Genomic DNA, 23,123 nt, shown 5'->3' with positions numbered 1-23,123 from the left:
CCTTTAAAGACATCGCGTTTTTTCTTTTTTTCCCGTTTTCGTTTTTTCCTCCCCACTTCCAAAGAACCATAGCTCTTTTATTTAACCATCAATGTAGATGTCTGGGGGCTTGTTTTTTGTGGGACGAGTTGTATTTTTCAGTGAGTCTATGTAATGCACCATATAGTGTACTGCAAAACTTAAAAAAAATTCTAAGTGGAGTCAAATGGTAGAAAACACAATCCCGCCATCTTTGGTGGTAGGGGTCTTGTCTTTACAGTGTACACACTGCAGCAAAAATGACATCACTTTATTCTGTGGCTCAGTGCGATTATGATGATATACAATTTATATAGTGTTTTTTTTCCCCCCGCTCTACTACTTTAAAAAACATATCTTTGGAGGCAATAAAATTATTTTCTGCTGCCATCTTCTGACAGCCAAAAGTTTTTTTTATTTTTCCATCAACATAGTTGTGCAAAGGCTCGTTTTTGTGGGATGTCCTGTAGTTCCTATTGGTACCATTTTGGAGTGTATATATGACTTTTTTGATAGCTTTTTATTCAATTTTTGTTTTATTACAAAGAGGGTGACCAAAAAGCACAATCCTGGCAGTGTATTTTTTTCTGATTAAGTTTTCCATGAATAATGCATTACTTTGATAGATTAGAGTTTTATGAAAACAGTGATATGTTGTTTTCTTTTTCCTTAATTTTTTTATTTTTTCATTATAAGTATGGTAAAGGGAGGGGTTAAATTTCTATAACATTTGTTATTTTCTTTTAATAATTAGAACTTTTTTTAGTCATATTTACATTTTTTAAAATTGGTTTCCATAGGGGAGAAGAACATGCAATGGTTTGATCGCTTCGGCAGTATGATGTAATATCATAGTATTACATTCTACCACAATCTTACAGGCAATCTATCAAACCATGCCATGTGCAATACATCATAGGTAATCTGTAATGGCAGTCCCAGGAGCCTTCAGAAGGCCCCCGGCTGTGAATGCAACTGAATGTCATCCTGCGATGTCATCGTGGAGGAGCCGTTGGGGACCCCCAAACTCCGATTGGGGCATTTAAATGGGAAGTTAGAAGTTATAGTGGCATTTAAAGGGTTAACAGCTGCTATCCGTGTGAGCGCTGTCCGCACCTATTGCAGCCAATACCTACATTTCATTGTTAAGTCGAAATGTTGCTGTCAGTGTGTCAAGGAGGAATAAAGCGCATCTTATTTGATGTTTTTCTGCATCATCTATGCTGCCCTTTTGCTAGTTTTGCTTTACCCCTCTTGATCCACATCGCAGGCCTCTCGCCAGCCAAGCCAGAAACCTACTGCACACTGATGAGGGACAAACACCCCGAAACAGCTGTATGTGAATGGTTTCCTGGCTTGGTTTTCTATTCCCAATCATTGTTTTACAGACCTGTTAAAAAGTCTTACATTGATTTGAAGAAATGCTGCAATCCAATAGGTGGTGCAGCAGAAGTATTGTTCCATCTTCCTTATTTACATGTATTTTATTCAATACACTGCAAGCTGGAGGACTAAGATTCTTGCAAGATCCATCAGGCTGACTGAAGGACTCTCAACCTACTGATAGGAGGGGAGCAGGAAGATTGTATATATCATTTACAGCTTTGAGGCAGATGTTGTGGGACACATTACTGTGGCTGTATAGGAACATTTTTTCCTAGGTCAGCCTGCAGTACCTTCCCAGCTATCTCCTTGCTGTTGTTTTGGTGGTCTTCACTTTCAGGTGCAGAATGAGGATGTCCTGACACCAGCATATGAGACTGCTGAAGTTGGCTGGTAATTGTTTGCATTGGTCACATAGCCCTGGTGTTAGTAACATCACTAGTGGCTATTTACTTACTTATGTCTGCTGCTGCCCATACAAGTCTATAGAGAAAGGTAGGGAAGTAGGAGAAGCTGCAAGGGGGAGAAACTTTATCTTCATTGCTGGCTCATTGCTTGCTTATGTCTCATGCTGCCCACGTCTATGGAGAAGTAGAAGTAGTAGAGAAGTAGTAGAAGTTGCAGGAGGGAGAGGCAAGCAGGGAAACTCGCACAGAGTTATTATCTGCCAGCTACTGAAATCACATCTACATTATGAAGTGCTGCTGTGTAATGGCCTCCATGATGCTCTTACTTATGAGAGTGTGCTACAGAACGATAGAGAAGAAGGTATCATGCACTCCTATATTTGCAGTGTATGGTAGACAACATAGTAACTAGTCTAGACCGAATAACCTCAGGGGAGACTTCAAATTAGAGATGGAGTCTGCAAAGGGAAAATCAGGTGATAAAAGTCATGTACTACCCCTTTTCACAGTAATCTGGCTATTAATCTAGCTTTGTTTTGAATGCCTTTTGTGTAAACTAGACTAGGTTTTGGCTTCTGCAAGGCAAAGGAAAAACTACCATATTTTCCGGCGTATAAGACGACCCCCAACTGTCGACTTATATGCCGGGAATACGATGTAGGAAAAAAAAATCAATACTCACCTCATGCGGCGCTGTTGCAGGCTGTCGCTCCCTCCTCATTCAAGCCCCGCACCCAGAGAGCAATGCTCTGTCGGCAAGGAGGAGGGAGCGACAGCCTGTAGCAGCACCGCAAAATGCCGCGGGAGGTGAGTATTGGTTTTTTTTTTTCTACAGCTTATACCTGGTGTATAAGACGACCCCCGACTTTGAAGAAGATTATCCTGGGTTAAAGGGTAGTCTTATACGCCGGAAAATACGGTACTTGTTATGAACCTACAGAAAAGAAATATCCGGTGTCGACTAGGGAGTGCCATAACTGGATGCCTCGTCAGTACAATTTGGAGCATGAAGTGACGAATCGAGGTTCCATCTGCATTGGTAGTGATCCAAACTTCTGAAGAAGTTTTCTCCGGACTGACTAACCCGGGCGGTGGAATTTCCAGTTTCTGTAATGGTGTGGGGATGTATGTCAGCGAAAGGCGTTGGCAGTGTCCACTTCATAGTGAATACCATCAAAGCTCCTATGTGCCTAAACATTTTGGTTAAAGGGGTTGTCTCGCGAAAGCAAGTGGGGGTATACACTTCTGTATGGCCATATTAATGCACTTTGTAATAAACATCGTGCATTAAATATGAGCCATACAGAAGTTATTCACTTACCTTCCCTGCGCTGGCATCCCCCGTCTCCATGGCTCCGTCTAACTTCAGCGTCTAATCGCCCGATTAGACGCGCTTGCGCCTTCGGGTCTGTCCGGCAGCAGCGGCGTTCTGGCTCCGCCCCTTCTACGCGTCATCGCGTAGCTCCACCCCGTCACGTGTGCCGATTCCAGCCTCCTGATTGCCATATTAATTCACTTTGAAATTTAATATCTCCTTGCTCCCAGCGAGCAACGGTCGCCGAGAGCCTGGAACAGTGACGGGTGGCCTCGTTGAGCGGTCGCCGGTCACGTAATAAAAAAGTAGCTCTCTAACATAGGTCGGTCTCACATGACCGGATTAGAATTACGGATTCCGCATGCATCTGATCCGCGGTAATACGCAGATCAATCGCATTGGATTACACAATTCCGCTCACATTAGTGGGTTGGAATTGTGTAATCCACTCGCAGAAAAGAGAACGCAGCAGGTTCTATTTTATCGTGGCTATCCGCAGCATAGAGCCCATTGTGCTCCATGGTCGTGGATATACCCGCTGCCCATACGCAACTACATTGTATATGGGCTGCGGGTACCCACGTCATCGCTAAGCGACGGTGCGGGAAATACAAACAACAAAAAAGGTACTGCGCATGACCACCCGTGTAAGTACGCAGTTATGCGCAGTACATTACGCGGCCGTACGCAGGGTCACAGCCGGGCTTACAGATGGGATCCGCTGCGGGCCTCCGCAAGCAGATTCCACCTACGGCTGCGTGTGCCCGGCGTTATTCAGACCGCTACCTGTAATACGTATTTTACAAGAAGCCCTGGGAACGCTCGCCTTCATGCAGTTCCAGGAGCAGCTTGTTGAGCGCCTTCTATGTGAGACCGCCGCACCTGAGCAAGCTTACGGAGACTAACGGAACGCCACTTTTTACACCCATACCCACCACTGAGGTCAAGAAATGACCCCCAAAAAGCATAAGAGGAGGGAGGATACACGGTTTTATTGCCCCATGGGCCCATTCCAACCAGCCTCCGTAATTACCCGTCTTCGGAAATACCACACAGTTCACATTATTACTTTTATCTAAGATTTGCGAACGTCGAAAAGGGCGCGGAGTGTGTGGGGGAGGGGGGGGGGATTTTTAGGGAGTCAATTTTTATTCCGTACAAATAAGCAATGGGGCCTGGGATTTATTCAGTTGTGCCCTGAAATCCAACGGGTGTTCCCTCCATTATGGGCCTAGCCATGTGTCCTGTAAGTAGATTAGGGCCACAGTGTGTATGTTTTTAAACACGAGACAAACAGGGGTATCCATTTTGGGGTGAATGTCTTTATTCCTATGTACACTGTACAAAAAAACTGTTTTTAAATTTTAAAAATTGCCAAAAAAATTTGAAAATCGTTACTTTTTCCTTCTGCTTTGCTTAGATTCATTCAAATACTGTGGGGTCAAAATACGCAGTACACCCCTAGATGAATTTGTTAAGGGGTCTAGTTTTCAAAATGGGGTCATTTAAGGGGGGTTCTTTATAATTTTGGCCGCTCAATGGCTCTATAAGTGGGCAATGGGGCCTGAAATTTATTCAGTTGTACCCTGAAATCCAACGGGTATTCCTTTCATTGTAGGCCTAGCCATGTGTCCTGTAAGTCTATTAGGGCCACAATGTGTATGTTTCTGAACACGGGACAAACAGGGGTATCCATTTTGGGGTGAAAGTCTTCATTTATATGTGTGCTGTACAAAAATTCTATATTCTATATTATGTTTGCACATATTTAAGATATTGCAGTTGGAAATGTGAAAAAAATGACAATTTTTTCAGAATTTTCCCAATTTTGGCGCTTTTAATAAATAAACACAAATTCTATCGGTCTATTTTTTCCGCCTAAATGAAGTACAACATGTGGCGAAAAAACAATCTCAGAATCGCTTGGATATGCAAAACCTTTCTGGTGTTTTTCCATGTTAAAGTGACATGTCAGATTTGCAAAATTTGGCCTGGTCATTAAGGCACAAACATGCTTGGTCACTAAGGGGTTAACTATACTGCGGATGACCGCGGAGGCTCGCAGGTAGTCATACGTAGTAAGTTTTGTTTGTATTTCCCGCGCTGTTGTTTAGCAATGATGCAGGTAACCGCAAGTGTAAAGGAAAATCGAAACTGCATGCCTTTCAGTGCTTGCGTTTTACCGTGGAAAGTCTGCGTGGATGCCGATTGCAGACTCCGCAATACAAATCTGGTTGTGTGAGACTGGCCTTACAAAGGCAAAAGTTCATGGAAGATTGATGGAAGAAAAAGGCCATGTGCTGCATCTTTGTTTATAAATAAAGAATTTTAATACAAATAAAAAAAATAATTGGATACCAAGCAGAGCAAACAACCCTTTTCAAAAAGTTTATACAACCCAATCAAACTGTGGTACAGAGTATAGATACAAATCATTCAACAGCCAGGAAGATTCACATGCCAATGCAGTACACTCAAAGAGCCAAGAGCGCTCTCCTTGAATTCTCTTTATGGTTTTTAACATGCTGTATATTGTTAAAAACAAGGGAAAACGAACAGAAGGCATCTGGGTATTAGGCTCGAACCCAGGAGCTCCTGTGTTCCAAGCAGCAGCTCTCCCTGCTGAGCTGGACAGCTCCCCTGCTAGACTTAGCCATGTTCCTGTACTCCAGGTCTGGTTCCCTCTCCTGGCTGCGCTGTGCTCCTAATTGGGCAAACTATAAAAAAGCCTGGCCCTTCCACTGCACCAGTGGGTCATTATTGTGCTCCCTGCCAATAGTCTAGCTTCTCTGAGTGGCATACCCCCACGATCAGACCTATTGTTGTATCCTGAGCACTTCATCTCTAGCTTCTGTGAGCCAATTGAAACGGAGGTGCACATGCGTCTCTACCTCTGTCAAAACTTCAGGATGCTCTGGGGGTGATATATTGGGATCAGTGAGGGTCCCAGTAGTTGAAACCCCTCCAATCAACAAGTTCTTCACTATCCTATAGATGGAGGATAACTTGCTGAGATGGAAGAACTCTGTAAGACCACCTACAAGTTTTGTAGCAGTGTTTGGACCCGTTCTATTATTATTATCAATGCCTTTTAATAGGTGAGGTGTCCAGAACTGTACACAGTATACCATCAGATCTCTATACAGGGGGATCACAATCTCCCTCTTTCTACTGGTTATACCTCTAAATATGCAGCTCATATTGACTCATTTTGAAGCTGGTAGAGATCAGAACCATTAAAGGAATATTTCCATCTTTTTTTTTGCAACTGAGAAGGAAAACCATTGCTGTGGCTACCGAACACCAGGGTGTAGCCTACGGGAAGACTTGAGTGCTTAGTAAAGCGTTGACGTGAATGTGAGCTACAGGAACAGCATGATGCGTTGTGCTGCGCTGTTTATGTAGCTCACATTCACTTCAATGTCAGCTTTAGAAGCAGCGCTGCTCTAAGCACTCGGCTCTTTCAGACTGGTGGTCAGAATTGAGCTTTTTTGATCTTGGCTACCAAAAAGCCAAGATGGGAATACCCTTTTAGGGATGTGTTCACATAGTGGATTTTGCTGCAGATTTGACTTGGAATATATCTGATGACAGTGATACATCTGTTAATAGGAATCCCTGCCGCATAAACTATAGATTTGAAAGCCACATGTGGGGGAAAAAAAGTGAGATTGTTCTTGGTAAGATCAACAAAGTAATCTGGTAGATTTATTAGCCATTAAAAGGTATCATAAATACATGGTGTTACAGCAAGCTTTCGGGTTCTTATTATTTACCCCTCATCAGGCTTATATGAAACTGGTTTGGATGGGACACACATATAACATACAAATGCAGAGGTCAGGGGAGACACCCCTCTTGATCTAAACAAATGTTGACACACAGAAATTTGAGACTTAAAATAATATCAATCCGAGCAAAGAGATGCTTAATTGGTCCACTGAGCTGAGGAATGTGACAGTTTTCTGATGTCTGTTATCTCTACTTTACAAACTGCACATAGGAGATTGAAAAACTACCTTTGCTGCACGATCTATTGGATGGCAACATTCTTACAATCCATTTCTAAAATTTTTATGAAAAAAAGCAAACATTGATTGGGAAGAGGACACCCATCTTGACCTCCTTCAGACCTTTCATATTCTCCACTTATGCAAGAATCCCGGGCTGAGGTTCATTCCATTCTTGAGGGTATCAAACATGGCCATAAACTTATACTCCCAAATTCTTCTGTGACGCTGTAATTTGAAGCTGCCCTTCAGAATGATAACTCTCATCTGCTCTATGCTATGTCCGTGACCACAGTGTTTTGCCACAGATAATTCCGTCTTTTCCTCTTTAATTGAGTGTTGATGAGATCTCATCCTCACTCTCAGTTTTTGTCCTGTTTCCGTGATATAAAACGCCCCAACAGGACACTTACTGCAGCGGATCAGGTATACAACATTGGACGTGGAACATGGAGAAAAAAGTGACACATCGCTTCTTTGCGTGGATTTCACTATGGCAAATCTATATACGAATTTTCCCATTGAAAAAGGCTAAATTTGCTTGCAAACCTGAGTCATAGATGTTGATACAAAATCTGCATGTAAAAATCCATTGTGAATTTTGCTGTGTGAAGGTAGCCAGGACTTAAGGCTAACAAGAAGCTGACAGTACAGAACTCAGACTTGGGGCTCATGTCCACTACTACATTTCCACAGCATTGTACACATGATATGTGGTGAATGGAGGCAGTGCAAGTCAATGGGCTATCATTGTTTCATGCACACCGGCGTGTGGACACTGCGTATTGATATGCTATAGAAATAAACTGCAGTATGCTCTCTTTCTCTGTGTATCGTATGCAGCCCTTCTGCAGGAATTAAAAAAAAATAATTTAAAATCACTTTGCCCATGTCCGTGACGTGTGATTCGTGGGCATGCGCATTGGCATAAACGGGCCCGTACGGGCTCTTCTGGCAGCGCGTATGGGTTGCAATAAGAGATGAGCGAGCGTACTCGGATAAGTCAGTTACTCGAGCGAGCATGGCTCATCCCGAGTAACTGCATCCTTGTCCAAGTATATGCTCAGGGGCAGCGGGGAGTAGAGTGAGATCTCTCTCCCTCCCCCCCCCCCCCCCCCTCTCCTTAGGCTGACTCCACAGACTGAGCCGGCCTTCAGCTATGTATGGCAGCAATATTCTTCTGCGCATGACACCATATATCATGCACACTGTCATGCAGAGTCTTCCTGTTTTTTTGTTTTTTTTCTTTTTTGTATATATGCCGCCCATAGAGAACAGGGCAGCATTCATTGTTTACGCATCCATAGGGAACAATAGGCTCTCTTGCGCATAATATGCGGCAAAACAGAACATGCTGCTTTCTTTTTTTCACTAGTATATTATGCAATTCGTACACGCAAATGTGGGTGAACCAACGTAAGGCAATGTTTTTTTAATTACCTGCGAATTATCGCGTATCACAAATGCTCACACCGTGCACGTGATAGGCGGTAAGCTTGAGCTCATGGGAGGCTGGCCTGAGAATTTCTTCTCCCCAAGTCTGTTATTTTGCATTTAAGTATAGAACTGCAATTTTTGTTGTTTTGACCATTTTATCCAGTAAAGCTGAATAGTTTTCCGTGTTGCAGAGCCCGCCTTCACTATCATTTTTTTTTTGTGTAATCTTTTTATTTTCTTTCGCTTTTCTTATAATCGTCTTCTGTTCTTCCCTCTCCTAATCGAACATCACTGCCGTATCATGTTAAATCCATCTATTTCCATTACACATATGAATAAACGCATCTTTTATTTTACAATAAGTGTGTTCATTTCTCCTTGGCCTTCTTCCAATTTGCTTGTTTTAAAGAGCCATTTGCTGCTTGAGAAGCTCAGACAACGCAGACGTTAGAGATCTGACAGCGGATTTTTGCTGGTCTTTTTTTTCATAGAGAAAATGCATGATTGCACATTTAAGGCTTTGAAGCGTGTGCTTAGCAAGCACACAAGTGCGGTATAGTGACAGCATAGAAGAGTCCTTAAGTCACCTCCAATTATTTAATGAGAACATTGGGTTTAGAATGAAATGAGGGAAACACGTACCAACATTGTCAAGAAGTGGAGCTAAATACATACAAGCAGTGGAGCATGCTCCTTCGTATTGAATGTGGCTGGGACAAAGTCTTCATACCCTTTAATGTGATTGTATTAGTTTATTTTTAAGGGATTAGTGTATTTAAGTGTATTAGTGTATTTTTAGTGTCTTTTATTGTAATCTGTTGATTAGTCTCGAGAAAGCGCTGCAGAATATGTTGGCGCTATATAAAGAAAGATTTATGTAATTGATGCTGGCAATTTTGTGTGTGTGTGTGTGTGTGTGTGTGTGTGTGTGTGTGTATATATTATAATTAGTCTTTTTTTTCCCCCTCATAATTTATATTAATTGCTCAACATTACTGGCCGCAGGGGTGCGGCTCTACTGTTGCTAATGTAAACCAAACCGGGCCACTACAATATTGATCCTAACACTGACAGCTGGCATAGAGATTAGCTGATCAAGATCGATCCCGAGTGGTGAACCCGCTGATTAAGGCTGACTGTCCACAGGTGATGGTCAAAGCGTGATCCGCGGCGATAAATCGCCCGCGGATCACGCTATGAAAAGCTTTCCATAGGCTAACTATGGAAAGTGCAGCCCAACAGTCACAAGCGGAGAGTCATAGCGATTCTCCACTCACGGGATTAACCCTTTGCAATCCAATTTTGGATTGAGGGTTTCCTAGGGGACCTTCTCTTTCTGCCATTTATACAATGGTGCCATCTGCTGGCTAGAGCCAGTACAGCAGTATGTGACATGTTGGAGAGGCCCCCGACAACAGAGCGTCCAGTAATCGACAGAAAGAATACCCTGCTGGACGTCTTCCGACATCGGAGCTGTACAGCCTTCAATCAGAATGTCTTTAGACGGCAGTCAGTGGATTGCAAAGGGTTAAAATCGTGGCATGCTGTGATTTGCCGCAATTCTCTGTGATGAGTTTATCTCATCGCAAAGACCTGACAGTGCTCCCACCTCTTCCCCTGCGGCGGAATATCTCTGCCTAACTACTAATGACTGAGAATGTGCCAACAATAGTAAATGTCCCGGACAACCCTTTTCTTAAAGCCTCGTTTACACTGGTGACAAAGTTGCACGATTTTGTCTCGTTGCTACAAATTGCATGTATGTGAAGCCCATGCATTCCTATGGGTTACATGCGACGTTTCGTAGCATGCAACAACCCAACACAAAAACCTAGTGGGTCCGGCGATATGCCTGCCACTCGTGAGGTTTTGTAGCCAATGTTTCCCTATGGAGCCTTCCTATGGAGTTTTCGTGCGGTGCGATGCAACTTTGACAGTGAGAAATCCTTCCGTCAAAGCTCTAATCTAAGCCCTAGCTCCAGGGGAAAAAAATTAAAGCAGTATACATCACCTTAGAAGCGCTGTCAGACCATCCACGTCTTCTCTCCGGGAGCATCAGCCAATCACAGCCAGCACTCGATGAACCAATCATAGCCATTTATCGAGTGCTGGCTGTGATTTGCGAAATGTCAGCCAATCACAGCCAGCACTTCCAGGAGGCGGGGATTTTTCAATCCCCGGCCGGAAGAGAAGAAGATAACCCGTGATGGGGAGAAGCTGCAGCAGAGCCACGGACAGTGCTTCTAGGTGATGTATACTTTTTAAAAAAATGTCCTTCTTCAGCTACGGCTTATTTTCAGGGTAGAGCTCATATTTCAAGCTCCCAACTCCCCCCCCCCCCCCCGCCCCGAAAATCCTCGCATGTGGTCGCGGTATCCGCACGGACCAGCGATGTGATATCACTGCGATTTTTCTCACGATGATTCCCTTGTGAACGAGGCCTAAATGCCACAAAAAATGAAAAATATTCTCATCACTTAGCCGACATTTAGAAATTTCTGCTCATACTTTCCATTGACCTGTTTACTGTCCCCTGCAGGGCATTATGTGTACTGCCTTGCCACTATATATAAAAAATATTTGAAACTCGAGTGAGAGGATCACAATTTCACTGATGCGGTGTGAGGCGCTTTTGCCTGAAAATTGCCTCGCATGTGTTGTTAGATTGCGTATTGATGAGTGCAATATTTGGTTGAGTTTCTGGGCCTGATATCACACTTGTTCATGTGAAACTAACCTAAGTATGTCCATATTCAACTAATTACACTAATTGCCCATTTCAATAGTTGCAGTTTTTTTTTCATGCGTGCAAAAAGTACAATAAAACACACAAAGTGCACAACAGCCATTGCACAAATGCCCACATAAATGTGCTTATGCCCGTGCTAAAAACGGTAAAAAGCGGCTGTTGTTTGGAACGCCTGGTAAAAAGCGCCTGGTGTGAGAGCAACTTAAGAATAGCTTCACATGGGCAAGAATCTTGTTCAAGTTTTGTGCATTGCGTAAATATGAGCTCCATTCTTTTGTATGGAGTCATACATAAGAATGATGTCTTCTATCTCAGTAGTGCTGCGAGGAAAAAAATTGTGGCATGTTCTATTTTTTTCACGTTGCGTCAGAATGCATCGCCCATTGTTTTCAATGGGTCTTTAAATGCATCCCATGGCTCTCTTGCGTGCCGTGCGATAAGAGTTTTCTCATTGAAATCAGTAGATAACACTTCCAATCCTCTATCGTGCGTGAAACTCGCAGGAGAGGATCGGAGGGTCACAGAAGCCATGTGAGGGGTGTTTGCCTGAAAATCGCCTTGCATCCGTGATAAATCTCACGTTGATATTGCGCTCGCCCGTGTGAAACTAACCTGTGTCCATTTTTCAGTGTTTTTATAGTGGATTTTTACCCTTTTTCAGTGAATTTTATGTTAAAATTCTAGCTATTATAGTAGTCTAGCAGAAGACTTCCAAGACACTCTGAAATCTCCTAACGGAAGACTAGAAAAAGTAGTATAGCAGATACCGACTATTATCTGTATATATGGCTTCATGTTCTGCCCACAGAACTGGGTATTTGGGAGGGTATATGTAAAGAATCGGCCCTGCCCCGGCTGGGAGAACGGAGTTTATACATGTGCTTCTTGCCATTTGCTCTGTATATATCCTGAGATTTCCCTCGTGCTTCACTACAATGGCCGACTATTGGTGTTATATTATGACCAGTGTACTTTATGATCATGGCAGACAATTAGCAATTATCTGGAATATTAATATTTTCCTGATCGCAACGTCCTGCACCGCTCTGTTCTAAACAGCCGCAGTAAAACTTGTGATCCTAAAAGTCACTCACACTTCAGATAAAGCCCCTGTTCATCATTATCTCCAATTGCTCGGAGACATTCTCTTTTTATAGTGCTATTTTTCAGAGCGCTCTACTCTCGCCGCGGTCAGGCCGGTGCCTGTGAATTACGATTACACATTATTCCAGGGCTCTTAAGATTGTCATAATGTTAGATTTTCTTTACTGACCCAAAGAAACCAAATGTTTTTTTTTTCTTTGTTATAAAGTCTTCCCTTAGGAGCCAATAGATGTAACCAGACCTAATGGATTGATATTGTGATCGTGCTGCAGCGGTATAAGGATAATTCTCTTCTTTATATGACTTATTACTGCCAGCGGGGCTATTTCTTTTACCGAATCCCAGGAGCCGGTACTCAAAGCTGCTCCAAAGTTCTCATTTGACAAATCACGTTTTGATTTTCTGTTTTATGCAAGTTCTGATTGTTTGGATGCTAAGATAAGAAGGTTGTCTGTTGGAGAGCTGCAACTGCTTCTACGGTCCAGACTATTCTATCCACTCTTGATCTTTACGTGGGATTTGCCTTCAGTGTATATGGTGATGTTACTATAGATTTAAAAGGGACTGTGTCACCTAATATTAGCGTCATAAGCTAAGGTTATGGGCTAAAAGTAGTTGACCCGCTGAGTCTGAGAATGTAAGTCTTATAATTACCTCCCTTGTTATTCACCCGGTATCCGCGCTGGATGGCTCCGCTCAGTGCATTGAGCGGCTCTAAGTGGTCCGCCCATTATAGAATTAGAAATGGCAGGCTACTTAGCAGCACCGCTCAATGCTTCAACCGGGAGATTGACGGGAAAGGTAAGTATAACGCATCCCCGAAATCCCTGAAAAATAAGTGAACACTTTGGATTTCTGCATTGATTTTTGATAGAATGTGGTGTGATTGTTACAAGTCTAAGGGCTCATGCTCATGGCCGGGACAGACTCTGCCTGCGGAATATCGCAGTGGAGTCCACCATGGCGCCCCCAAAACCCCCATACTTGCCACTCCGGATCCGCTGTACGTGTCCCGGTGTGCATGCGCAGTACAGCGTGTGACGCACTGGCAGTGTCAGATGACATGGCCGGTGGTGGGTGGGGCCGCACATTCACGTGATACTTTCCCTGTGCTACAGCGGAAGTATAGCGTGACGGACGGCTTCTATTGACTACAATGGAAGCCGGCCGCGCGTATTGCCCGCGGCAAAAACAGCATGCTGCGTTTCTTGCGGTGAAATTCCGCAGCGTGAACATTGAGCTATTAGGTTCAATAGAACCTAATAGCTCCGGGGTAACGCCGCAGATTTCTGGCTTGTAAAACGCAGCAGAAATCCGGCTATGGGCATTAGCCATAAATCACAATTCTAGAGAAACACCGTGTAACTAAAGACCTATAGTTTGTCTTATATTGAGCACATTGGGTCAACATCCACAGTGCAGAGTGAAAAAGTTACTGAACAATTTCAGCAGATTCCCTTTTGAATGTAATAACCTGTAAATGTCCCTTTTAGCAGCAGTCCTCTCCACCAAATGTTTCCTGTAGCTGCCAATAAGATTTGCACAACATTCGGGAGGACTTCTTTGGGTCAACCATGCCTCAGCATTTCAATAGTGTTAAAGGGGTTTTCTGGTTCAAAGTTATTGATGACCTATGCTCAGGATTGGTTATCAATAGCACATCCAAGTCCACCGCCCAGGACTCCTGCCGATCAGCTAATGTGAAGGAGCTTGTGGATGGAAGCTATAAAATGCCACCTGTACTGCTGTGGTCCAGCATGGTAGTGCAGCTCTCTCCCATTCACTCCAGTGGAAGAGAGCTGCACTGCTATATTGGGCCATTGCAACTAATTCCTTCACACCAGCTTACTACCGGGCGTTCCAAGCTGTGGACCCCACTGCTATTTTGTTGACAAGTCATCCATAGCTCTGCATTGGTAAAACACAAGTCTGTATTTTCAATCTTTCTTTAGGTCATTTTCTAGTGTGCCTTTGGTCATTGTCTTATTGCATCACCCGGTATCTCTTCAACTAGATATCACAGACTGCTGTCCTTACATTCTCTAATGAAAGGTTTTGATACACTTTGGAATTAATTGTTCTCTTAATGATAACGCATCCAGACCCCAAAGCAGCAAAGCGTCTCCAAACCACGATGCTCCATCTACGAGGCTTCACAGCTGGGATGAGGTTCTGGTGTTCGTCTACTTTCCAAACATACTGTTGTGCAAAAAAGTTCCTTGTTTTCTCATCTGTCCACAGAACATTTTCCCAGAAGCATTGTGGAACATCCAGGTGGTCTTGGCCGAATTTGAGGAAGGCCACTATGTTTTATTTTCACTGCCATGGCTTTCTTCACATGTTAACCTTCAACAATCACTGTTTTTGTTCAGCTGTTGTTCTTATAGTGGACACATGAACAGAGCCGTTTGTAGAGTTTTCTGTAAGTCTTTTGCTTTTACATTTGGGTCTTTCTTGCTTCTTTCAGGATTGCCTTTTGTGCTGTTGGAGTGATCTTAACAGAACTCCCTCTCCTTGGGAAAGTAGCAAGAATCCTATTTTTTTAAAAATTTGTAGCTAATTTGTCTAACCATGATTTGATGTATACCTAGCCTTTTCCAACACCGTGTCTACAATGCATCTTCTGAGGGCTGTTTGCATTGAGGCATGGTTCACACTAAAAAAAAAAAAAAAAAAAAAAATCTTTCTTTTGAAGGACAGGTTTGTCAGTAGCCAGGTGTTGTGTGCCTTTATTTAATAGGCAAAACACTAGAGAAATACTCATTTCAAATTTCATTTCCTTAAAGGGGTTGTCCCGCGCCGAAACGGGGTTTTTTTTTTTTTTTAAACCCCACTCGTTCGGCGCGAGACAACCCCGATGCAGGGGTTAAAAAAACCACCCGCACAGCGCTTACCTGAATCCCGGCGGTCCGGCGTCTTCATACTCACCTGCTGAAGATGGCCGCCGGGATCCTCTGTCTTCATGGACCGCAGGGCTTCTGTGCGGTCCATTGCCGATTCCAGCCTCCTGATTGGCTGGAATCGGCACGTGACGGGGCGGAGCTACACGGAGCTACACGGAGCCCCATTCAGAAAAGAAGAAGACCTGGACTGCGCAAGCGCGGCTAATTTGGCCATCGGAGGGCGAAAATTAGTCGGCACCATGGAGACGAGGACGCCAGCAACGGAGCAGGTAAGTATAAAACTTTTTATAACTTCTGTATGGCTCATAATTAATGCACAATGTACATTACAAAGTGCATTATTATGGCCATGCAGAAGTGTATAGACCCACTTGCTGCCTCGGGACAACCCCTTTAAGGTCCCCTGCACACAGGCGGAAATTCCGCGGTGAGATTTCCCACAGAATTTCCGCCCGTTTCCACCTGCATAGGATTGCATTACAAATGCAATCCTATGCAGATGGCATGGTCTATTTCTGTGCGGGTCTCGCAGAGGCCCGCACAGAAGTGTCACTTCCGGCGCGCCGACTCCGCTCTGCGCATGCGCCAGCTGGGCGGCAGCCGGCACATCACAGAGCCGGAGCCTCAGTAGCAGGTAAGAGCTGCACTGGTCTACAGGTGGCCTAATTGAAAGGCATTTTGTCAATTGGCTCTTGGAGAAGTCATTAACATAGAGATTCACCTACCTTTTCTCTCTGCACTGGGGATGTACTCAATAAAGAACGCGAATGATACAAATAATATTGGAAGAGAAAGCGCTCTTTCTTCCATCTAAAAGCCGGGCAGCCTTGTAAAAACTGAATAGGTCAATGGCTTCTGTTTGTTGTGGTTTGGTTCTGGACTGAGACAGATCCATTTGGCTGGTGGCAGGATTCCCCTTTCCTGCTCCCCAAATGGAGTAGGAAAGCGTAACCCCTGTTAATGTGTGAAACCACCCTTAGGGCTCCTTCACACTGGAGTGGGCGATATCTGGTCGTAATATCGCTCTCGCCATCCATGTGAAAGCCCCATGGATGCATAGTGTTTTCATATGAAAACAGCCGTGCATCGCTACGGGGATGAAGGGAATCCCCACCATGGCTGCACAGCAGAGGATCGCAGATTTTCCCATTGTGAGATCTCGCAGCGAGATAGAACATGCTGTGATTTGTTATTTGCATCGCATCGCGGTTCTATGGAGGAAAATATTGTTGATGTAAATGAACCGATTCAAAAGAATAGGGTTTATATTTGTGTCTCTCAACACACAGATCTCGTGTGATTTCATGCGGGTGTGAAGGCAGCCTTACTTAGATGGGGTTTGTCTTGGATAACAATCGGACCACTTTTTATTAGTAACTGTATATATTGGCAAGAATAATCTGAAAATGTACAATATACAGTATGTTTATTCATATACTTTTTGACATACATTGAGTATACTGTCTATTAAAACTTTTTTTTTTTTTTTTTTTTTTACAGACATTTTAGCCCTGCTGCATTTACTATTTGAAGGTAATTATGAGGGTATTCTGCTGAGTCCGCTGATACAAGACGTTTTTGGTACTCCTGAACGAGAAGAAAAAGTTGACTTGTATCTAGAAAGACAGATTGCTGCCTTCCTGGACTCGCCTGCAGAGCTGAACAATGACAGGTAATTTACTAGTTGTTGCATTATTAATCCATTTTATCTAAATTCATTTTTTTGTACATTATATAATACTCGGTCATTGCCTAAAAAATAAGCCCTTTACTCATGAATTAAAAAGCAATGTTGGCAAAGGACCAGCAAGCTAATGCTTGTTTACTTTTGATGACGTTACCTGTGATGATTGGCTATTTTGAATGCATGAAAAGGAGACTCCCTTATCATATGCCATGCCACGACATGTGGTTGCCATAGATGTGGCCCCCTGCCTGGGAGAGTCCCCACTATTGAACCTATTGGCTGCTGAAATACTTACCACTAACCTCATAGGGTAAATTCACGAGCAGACACCATCTGGTAGTACATAGTGCATGGTCCTTGGAATTTAACCCCTTAATGACTGACCATACACCGTTAAGGGGCCTTATTTTGATGCACACGCCTGTTTTATGGCACTGCATCAGAAGCATAGCACAGATTTACCATGCCAGAGCAACGGACTGCTCTGTTGTCGGGTGACAGCCTGTCACTTGCTCAAAGACCGTGGACCAGAGAAACCACGGATACCCCACTGTTTAACCCTTTTACATGTCACAGTCAATGCCTCCGCTGCATGTAAAGGCTGATGGAGGGAGCCGCCTCTGTCACACAACCGGGCTCCTGCAAAGAGATCATGAAGTCCTGATGGGTTACAATGTAACCTAGAGGTTTGAATATGGCCTGCCAGCTATGGCGGCCTATGTGGCTCAGTCCCTGGCTTAGCTTCATAGTCAATATAATACACTGTGATACTGAAGTATATCAGTGTATTATAAGAATGATAAGTGTGGTCAAATTCAAGCCCCCTAGTAGGACAAAAAATAAAAACATCAAAACCCCACATTTTCCCTTTTCCAAAAAAACATGACCATCACAAATCTGGTGTTGCCGCGTTCGCAATGACCCACAGAAAAAAGTTACTACATCACTTAAATTCCATGGTGCTCGCCATGAAAAAAAAACAACCCAAAAAACATGATTAAAATAGTTAATTTTGCCTAACTCACCTTAAAAAAAACGGATCACACAGCAATCAAAAATGCGAATGGATCAACAAATGGCACCATTGCAAAAAAAATGGTCCTGCAATTTATTTATTTATTTTTTTTAAAGGGCTTATTTACACGAGTGTATATTGGCCAGCGTTTTCACGGCCGCCCTATATATGCTTCCATCTGAGCAGTCCCCCCTTTACCTCCCCCTCACCGACTCTCTGTCTCTCTCCTCCCCTCCGAGCGGTTTGCAGTGGGAGTGGGCGGGAGCGGAGCTAAGCTCCTCCTTGTCTGCAGCCAGCAATGGGAGTGGGGGGACAGAGCAGAGCTTAGCTCCACCCCTGCCCCCTCCCATTGCAAATGCCGGAGTGGAGGAGAGAGGCAGAGAGCCTGGGAGGGAAAGGGGGGACTGCTCAAATGGAAGCGTATATCGGCCGGCCCTGAAAATGCCGGCCGATATACGCTTGTGTAAATAAGCCCTAAAGTTGCAAAAAAACCTTAAAAAAAACAACCTGTATAAGTTTGGTATCAATATAATCGTACTGGCCTGCAGAATTAATTTATCCTATTCATACGGCACAAAGAATGCTGTTAAAAAAAAAAAAAGACGGATTTTGTAAATCTTGTTGCAACAAAAAAATAGAAGACAAAATTGATCGAAATGTTATGTGTCCTCAAACATTGGATGAATACAGACTAGAGTTTATCACGCCAAAAACAAACCCTTTTACATCTCCGTCGATTTGAAAAATTAAAGTGTTAAGGCTTTTGGAATGCAGCAACATAAAAGCAAATCTTTAAAAAACACTTTTTAAGCATTGTTGGAATCATGCAGACCCAAAGAATCATGTTATCACTTTATTTATGCTGCACACTGAATGATGTAAAAATTAAATCCAAAACCTAAATGCAGAAAATTTCTTCCCCAATCCTCGTTAAAAAAAAACAACAAAAACCTTATGTGTTTCTGTAGCAGAGTGAGAGGTGAAGTGAGGGACGGAAGGTATATATCACTGAGGTTACTAGCATCCGTGATGTAGATGCGGTCTGTTTCTCAGGTGGTGGATGCAAATTGGTGCAGGTGACCAGTTCAGGGGGAGATGTCCTGTGTGAGCAGCAGAGGCCTGAGCTGGAGACACCGCACCACGCTGCAGGGAAGGTTTGCTGTGGATATGCCTAATTGAAACCAAAGGACTTTTGAGTTTATTATTGCTGGACTGCTGATTTAAAAGGACTTTCCTTAAAGTTTATGTTATCTGGAGACTACCAATACTTTGTGTTATGTCCTGCAAGCGTGAATAAAAGACAAGACGCTCAGCATTTGGTCGTGGCCTGGTGTGTTTCCCCCTGCACTGCTACAATTGGTGGAGGATGCGCTGGCATTAAAAGACCCACGGTTATATGTCCTGGGTGAAAGCCGCAATAAGAATGAAAGTTGCCCTGACGACTATTGAGGAATTGGTGAAGCAGCTGGTGCAAATGAATGTGCAGCAACAGCAGGTGATCGCTCAGCAGCAACGAGTGCAACAGGAGACAAACCAACTCCTGGTAAAGCAAATGGCCATGCTGACTGAGGCCGTTCAGACTAGAGAGACACTAGCTCCACCCAGGTAACATGACGGGAGCGACGTGTTAAAGACAGTAAGAGGGGCATTGCAAAAAATGACCCCACAAGATGATGTGGAAGCCTTCCTTGCCGTTTCCCTCTGCACCGCTACAGTTCCCCATAATGATGTCATTAAAAATACAACTTGTCCCACAAAACAAGCCCTCATACGACTATCGACGGAAAATTAAGAAGTTATGGCTCCTGGAATGCGACTATGTAAAAAAAAAAAAATGAAAAATTTGTTGGTCATGAAGGTGCAAACACAGGCTTGGTCCCTAAGGAGTTAAAGGGGTTGTCCCGCGGCAGCAAGTGGGTCTATACACTTCTGTATGGCCATATTAATGCACTTTGTAATGTACATTGTGCATTAATTATGAGCCATACAGAAGTTATAAGAAGTTTTTCACTTACCTGCTCCGTTGCTAGCGTCCTCGTTTCCATGGAGCTGACTAATTTTCGGCGTCTAATGGCCAAATTAGCCGCGCTTGCGCAGTCCGGGTCTTCTTCTTTTCTCAATGGGGCCGCTCGTGCAGGATGCCGGCTCCGTGTAGCTCCGCCCCGTCACGTGCCGATTCCAGCTAATCAGGAGGCTGGAATCGGCAATGGACCGCACAGAAGCCCTGCGGTCCACCGAGGGAGAAGATTCCGGCGGCCATCTTCAACCGGTAAGTAAGAAGTCACCGGAGCGCGGGGATTCAGGTAAGCGCTGTGCGGTTTTTTTTAAAGTCCCTGCATCGGGGTTGTCTCACGCCGAACGGGGGAGGGGGAGGGGGGGGGGGGTTGAAAAAAAAAAACCCCGTTTCGGCGCGGGACAACCCCTTTATGGTGCAAACAGGCTTCGATACTAAGGGGTTAAGACACTATGTAGCCAAAGGTATGTGAACACTCCTGGTACTAATTGAGTTCAAGTGTTTTAGCCAAACCAATTGCAAACAGGTGCTTAAAGCACAGAACACAACCATGAAATCTCCATAGACCGAGTGTCGTAGAGAGAGCTAAGTGACTTTAAGGGCTCTTTCCCACGAGCGTATATCGGCCGGTGATTTCATGGCCAGCCGCTATACGCTATCATCTGGGGCGTAGAAGCTCGTGAACGTGCGCACGGCATGGGCCCCGGGGCATATGCGCCGCGGTCAGCATGCTGGTGCCCCTTTCCCCTCTCTCTCCCCCTCGCAGGCTCACCTCTGCTTGCCTCCCTGCTCGTTCTTTGCAATGGGAGGGGTGGAGCTAAGTGGTGTTCTGTCCCACCTCCTCCCATTGATGGCTATGGACAAGAGGCAAGGAGAGGGCAAGAACTTAGCTCCGCCCACGTCCCACCCTTTCCAATTGCAAAGAACAAGCAGGAAAGAGAGCAGAGGTGAGCCTACACGGGGGGGGGAGGAGAGCAGAGGGAAGGAGTTTAGCAGCCACGCTGCTAAACTCCCTCCCCCCCCCTTTGGCAGCTGACATGGGCTCCCATAGGAGCCCATGCAGCGGCCGACGTATTCTGGCCCAAAAGATAGTTCTAGGTCTATCTTTTGGGCCCGACGTAAAAACGCCTGGTGCTATATTGGCCCGGCGAGGGCGCTTTTACGTTTCAGGAATACGGCCATGGATTCCAATGCATCAGATCGCAGCGTATATCAGCCTGCCGTGAAAATGGACGGCCAATATCTGCTCGTGGGAAAGAGCCCATCAGGGGTTATTGGGCTGTTAAATATCTGATCGGTGGGAGTTCTCCCCCTCCGGACTGATGCCAATCAGCTGATTGAAGGGGCAGCGGCTCTCAAGGAAGCTCTGTGACCACTTCTTCAATGTTTACATGGGAGTACAATCCTGTTCATACTAAGAATGCAGAAGATAGTAGTTGTAATAGCCATTCTGCTTACTGCAGTCTTGTCCCATTCACTTCAGCTGGACAACGCTGCAGTACTCAGAATGGCCACTACAAACAGTACAGCGTTCTTGGTATGAACAGGATTGTACCAACACACACACACATTCATGAAGCCACAGAACTTGTTCTCCTCGGCCCCTCGCCATCAGCCTGGTCTGAGGATAGTTGTTCTGTTCTTAAAGGATGAATAACTCCTTTTAAGGCTAGCTTCACACGGTAGAAAGCGATTTCAGGCCCTGGATCACAGCTTGATACTGCGCTTGTCTGCATACGATTTCACCACAGTTTCTCCGTGGATGTGAGGCAGGTTTTTCTTTTAATGAAAACAGCCTCGCGATCCGACAGCTGCAGTGGAGGATCGCAGATTTTTTCCCATTGTTTTCAATGGGGAAATGTTGCATCGCATTGCGTGCACCTAGCACGGGGAGCGATTCTTCCACCTGCCCCATGGAAAACAATGGGCTTTGCGATGTGAGGGCACGGCCAAAGATAGGACGTGCTGCGATTTGTTTCCTGCATCAAAAGGAAAGGGTTTATATTCGTGCTAGATTTGTGCGTTTCGCCATCTTGTCACAGATCCCCTGGCAGCTTCTAGTGAGCGCTGAGCTGCTGGTCAGGTGATGTGGCAGTGAAATCACCTGACAAGCGACTCGGTGCTCACTAGAGGCTGCCAGGAGAGTGCGCTGACAGCGACAAGTATTCTGAAGTGAGGGGGATTAATAGAAGTACTCAAATGAGCTGTGGATTCGGTGCAGATTTTGATGCGGGTCTTTATGCAGAAAAGCTGCAACATTTTCTGTGGAATTTGCCACAGCTGAAGTTCTACAGTGACACGTACCTTTTTAATCCACTTCTTCTCTTTAATCCCATTTTGTTTTACTGCAGTTAGAACAAATCTGTGTCCCCCAGTTGATCAGCCATGTCCTCTCTCCCATTCCTCACTCTGCCCTGTCTGCATATAAAACAACTAGCTGCAGCAGGAGCCTCCCCCCTCTGCTCTATCTGCAATACAACACAAGGGCAGGCCAAACTTGCCGATGCAGAGACTTTAGCAGACTTACAGAAACTTTATCGCTGGGTTTACACGTGGGCTGATTTGCAGTGGAGTGTCCACAGTGAGCAGCAACAAGCCTCCATCAAAGCTGCAACATTTGCTGCAGGGTTTGATACAGGTTTTTTTTGCGTATTTCTATGCGAATTTAGCCCTTATTGAGACCAGGTGATTTTTGGAATGGAAACGGCAATAAACATAACATACTGCGGAATTAAATCCTGCACTGCATGTCATTTTCTGCTTGGGTTTTGTGCTGGTTATTTCCGCAGCTTGTGGGTGAGATTTTCAAAATCTCACCCACTTTGCTGCTACTGCAAATTCGGAGGGTCCACATGGAAATGCTGTGGAAAATCCGCCTCGTGTGGACCCCCCTAAGATTATTCCCGGTTTACTTGTATTTCTAGGCTTAGTGTTCTACTGATCAGTAAAATTTAAAGTGGGTCATAAATGAATTTCGACCAAGAACAAAATTCCCCCATAAGTAATATAGTCATGCGTGTGTGTCCAATTTTTTTTGTTTTAAGGAATCCTACTCGTCTTTGTCGGGATCCAAAGAGCAAT

The 23,123-nt window shown here is 44.4% G+C and overlaps 1 protein-coding gene across 3 annotated transcripts in view; it reads left to right on the top strand.

Annotated features, from left to right (window-relative positions):
- TTC27 (tetratricopeptide repeat domain 27) overlaps positions 1 to 23,123 on the top strand; it is a 383,896-nt gene that overhangs the window by 3,475 nt on the left and 357,298 nt on the right. For all 3 annotated transcript variants that reach the window (XM_066595887.1, XM_066595886.1, XM_066595885.1), the window contains exon 3: positions 16,827 to 16,998. In XM_066595887.1, coding sequence (XP_066451984.1) covers positions 16,827 to 16,998 — 172 coding nt within the window. The remainder of the gene's footprint in view (positions 1 to 16,826; positions 16,999 to 23,123) is intronic.

The sequence above is a fragment of the Eleutherodactylus coqui genome, chromosome 3, assembly GCF_035609145.1.
Source record: "Eleutherodactylus coqui strain aEleCoq1 chromosome 3, aEleCoq1.hap1, whole genome shotgun sequence".
NCBI classification, from domain to species: Eukaryota; Metazoa; Chordata; class Amphibia; order Anura; family Eleutherodactylidae; genus Eleutherodactylus; species Eleutherodactylus coqui.
Note: the sequence above shows the minus strand (reverse complement) of the source record. Positions and strands in the feature narration are given on the sequence as shown.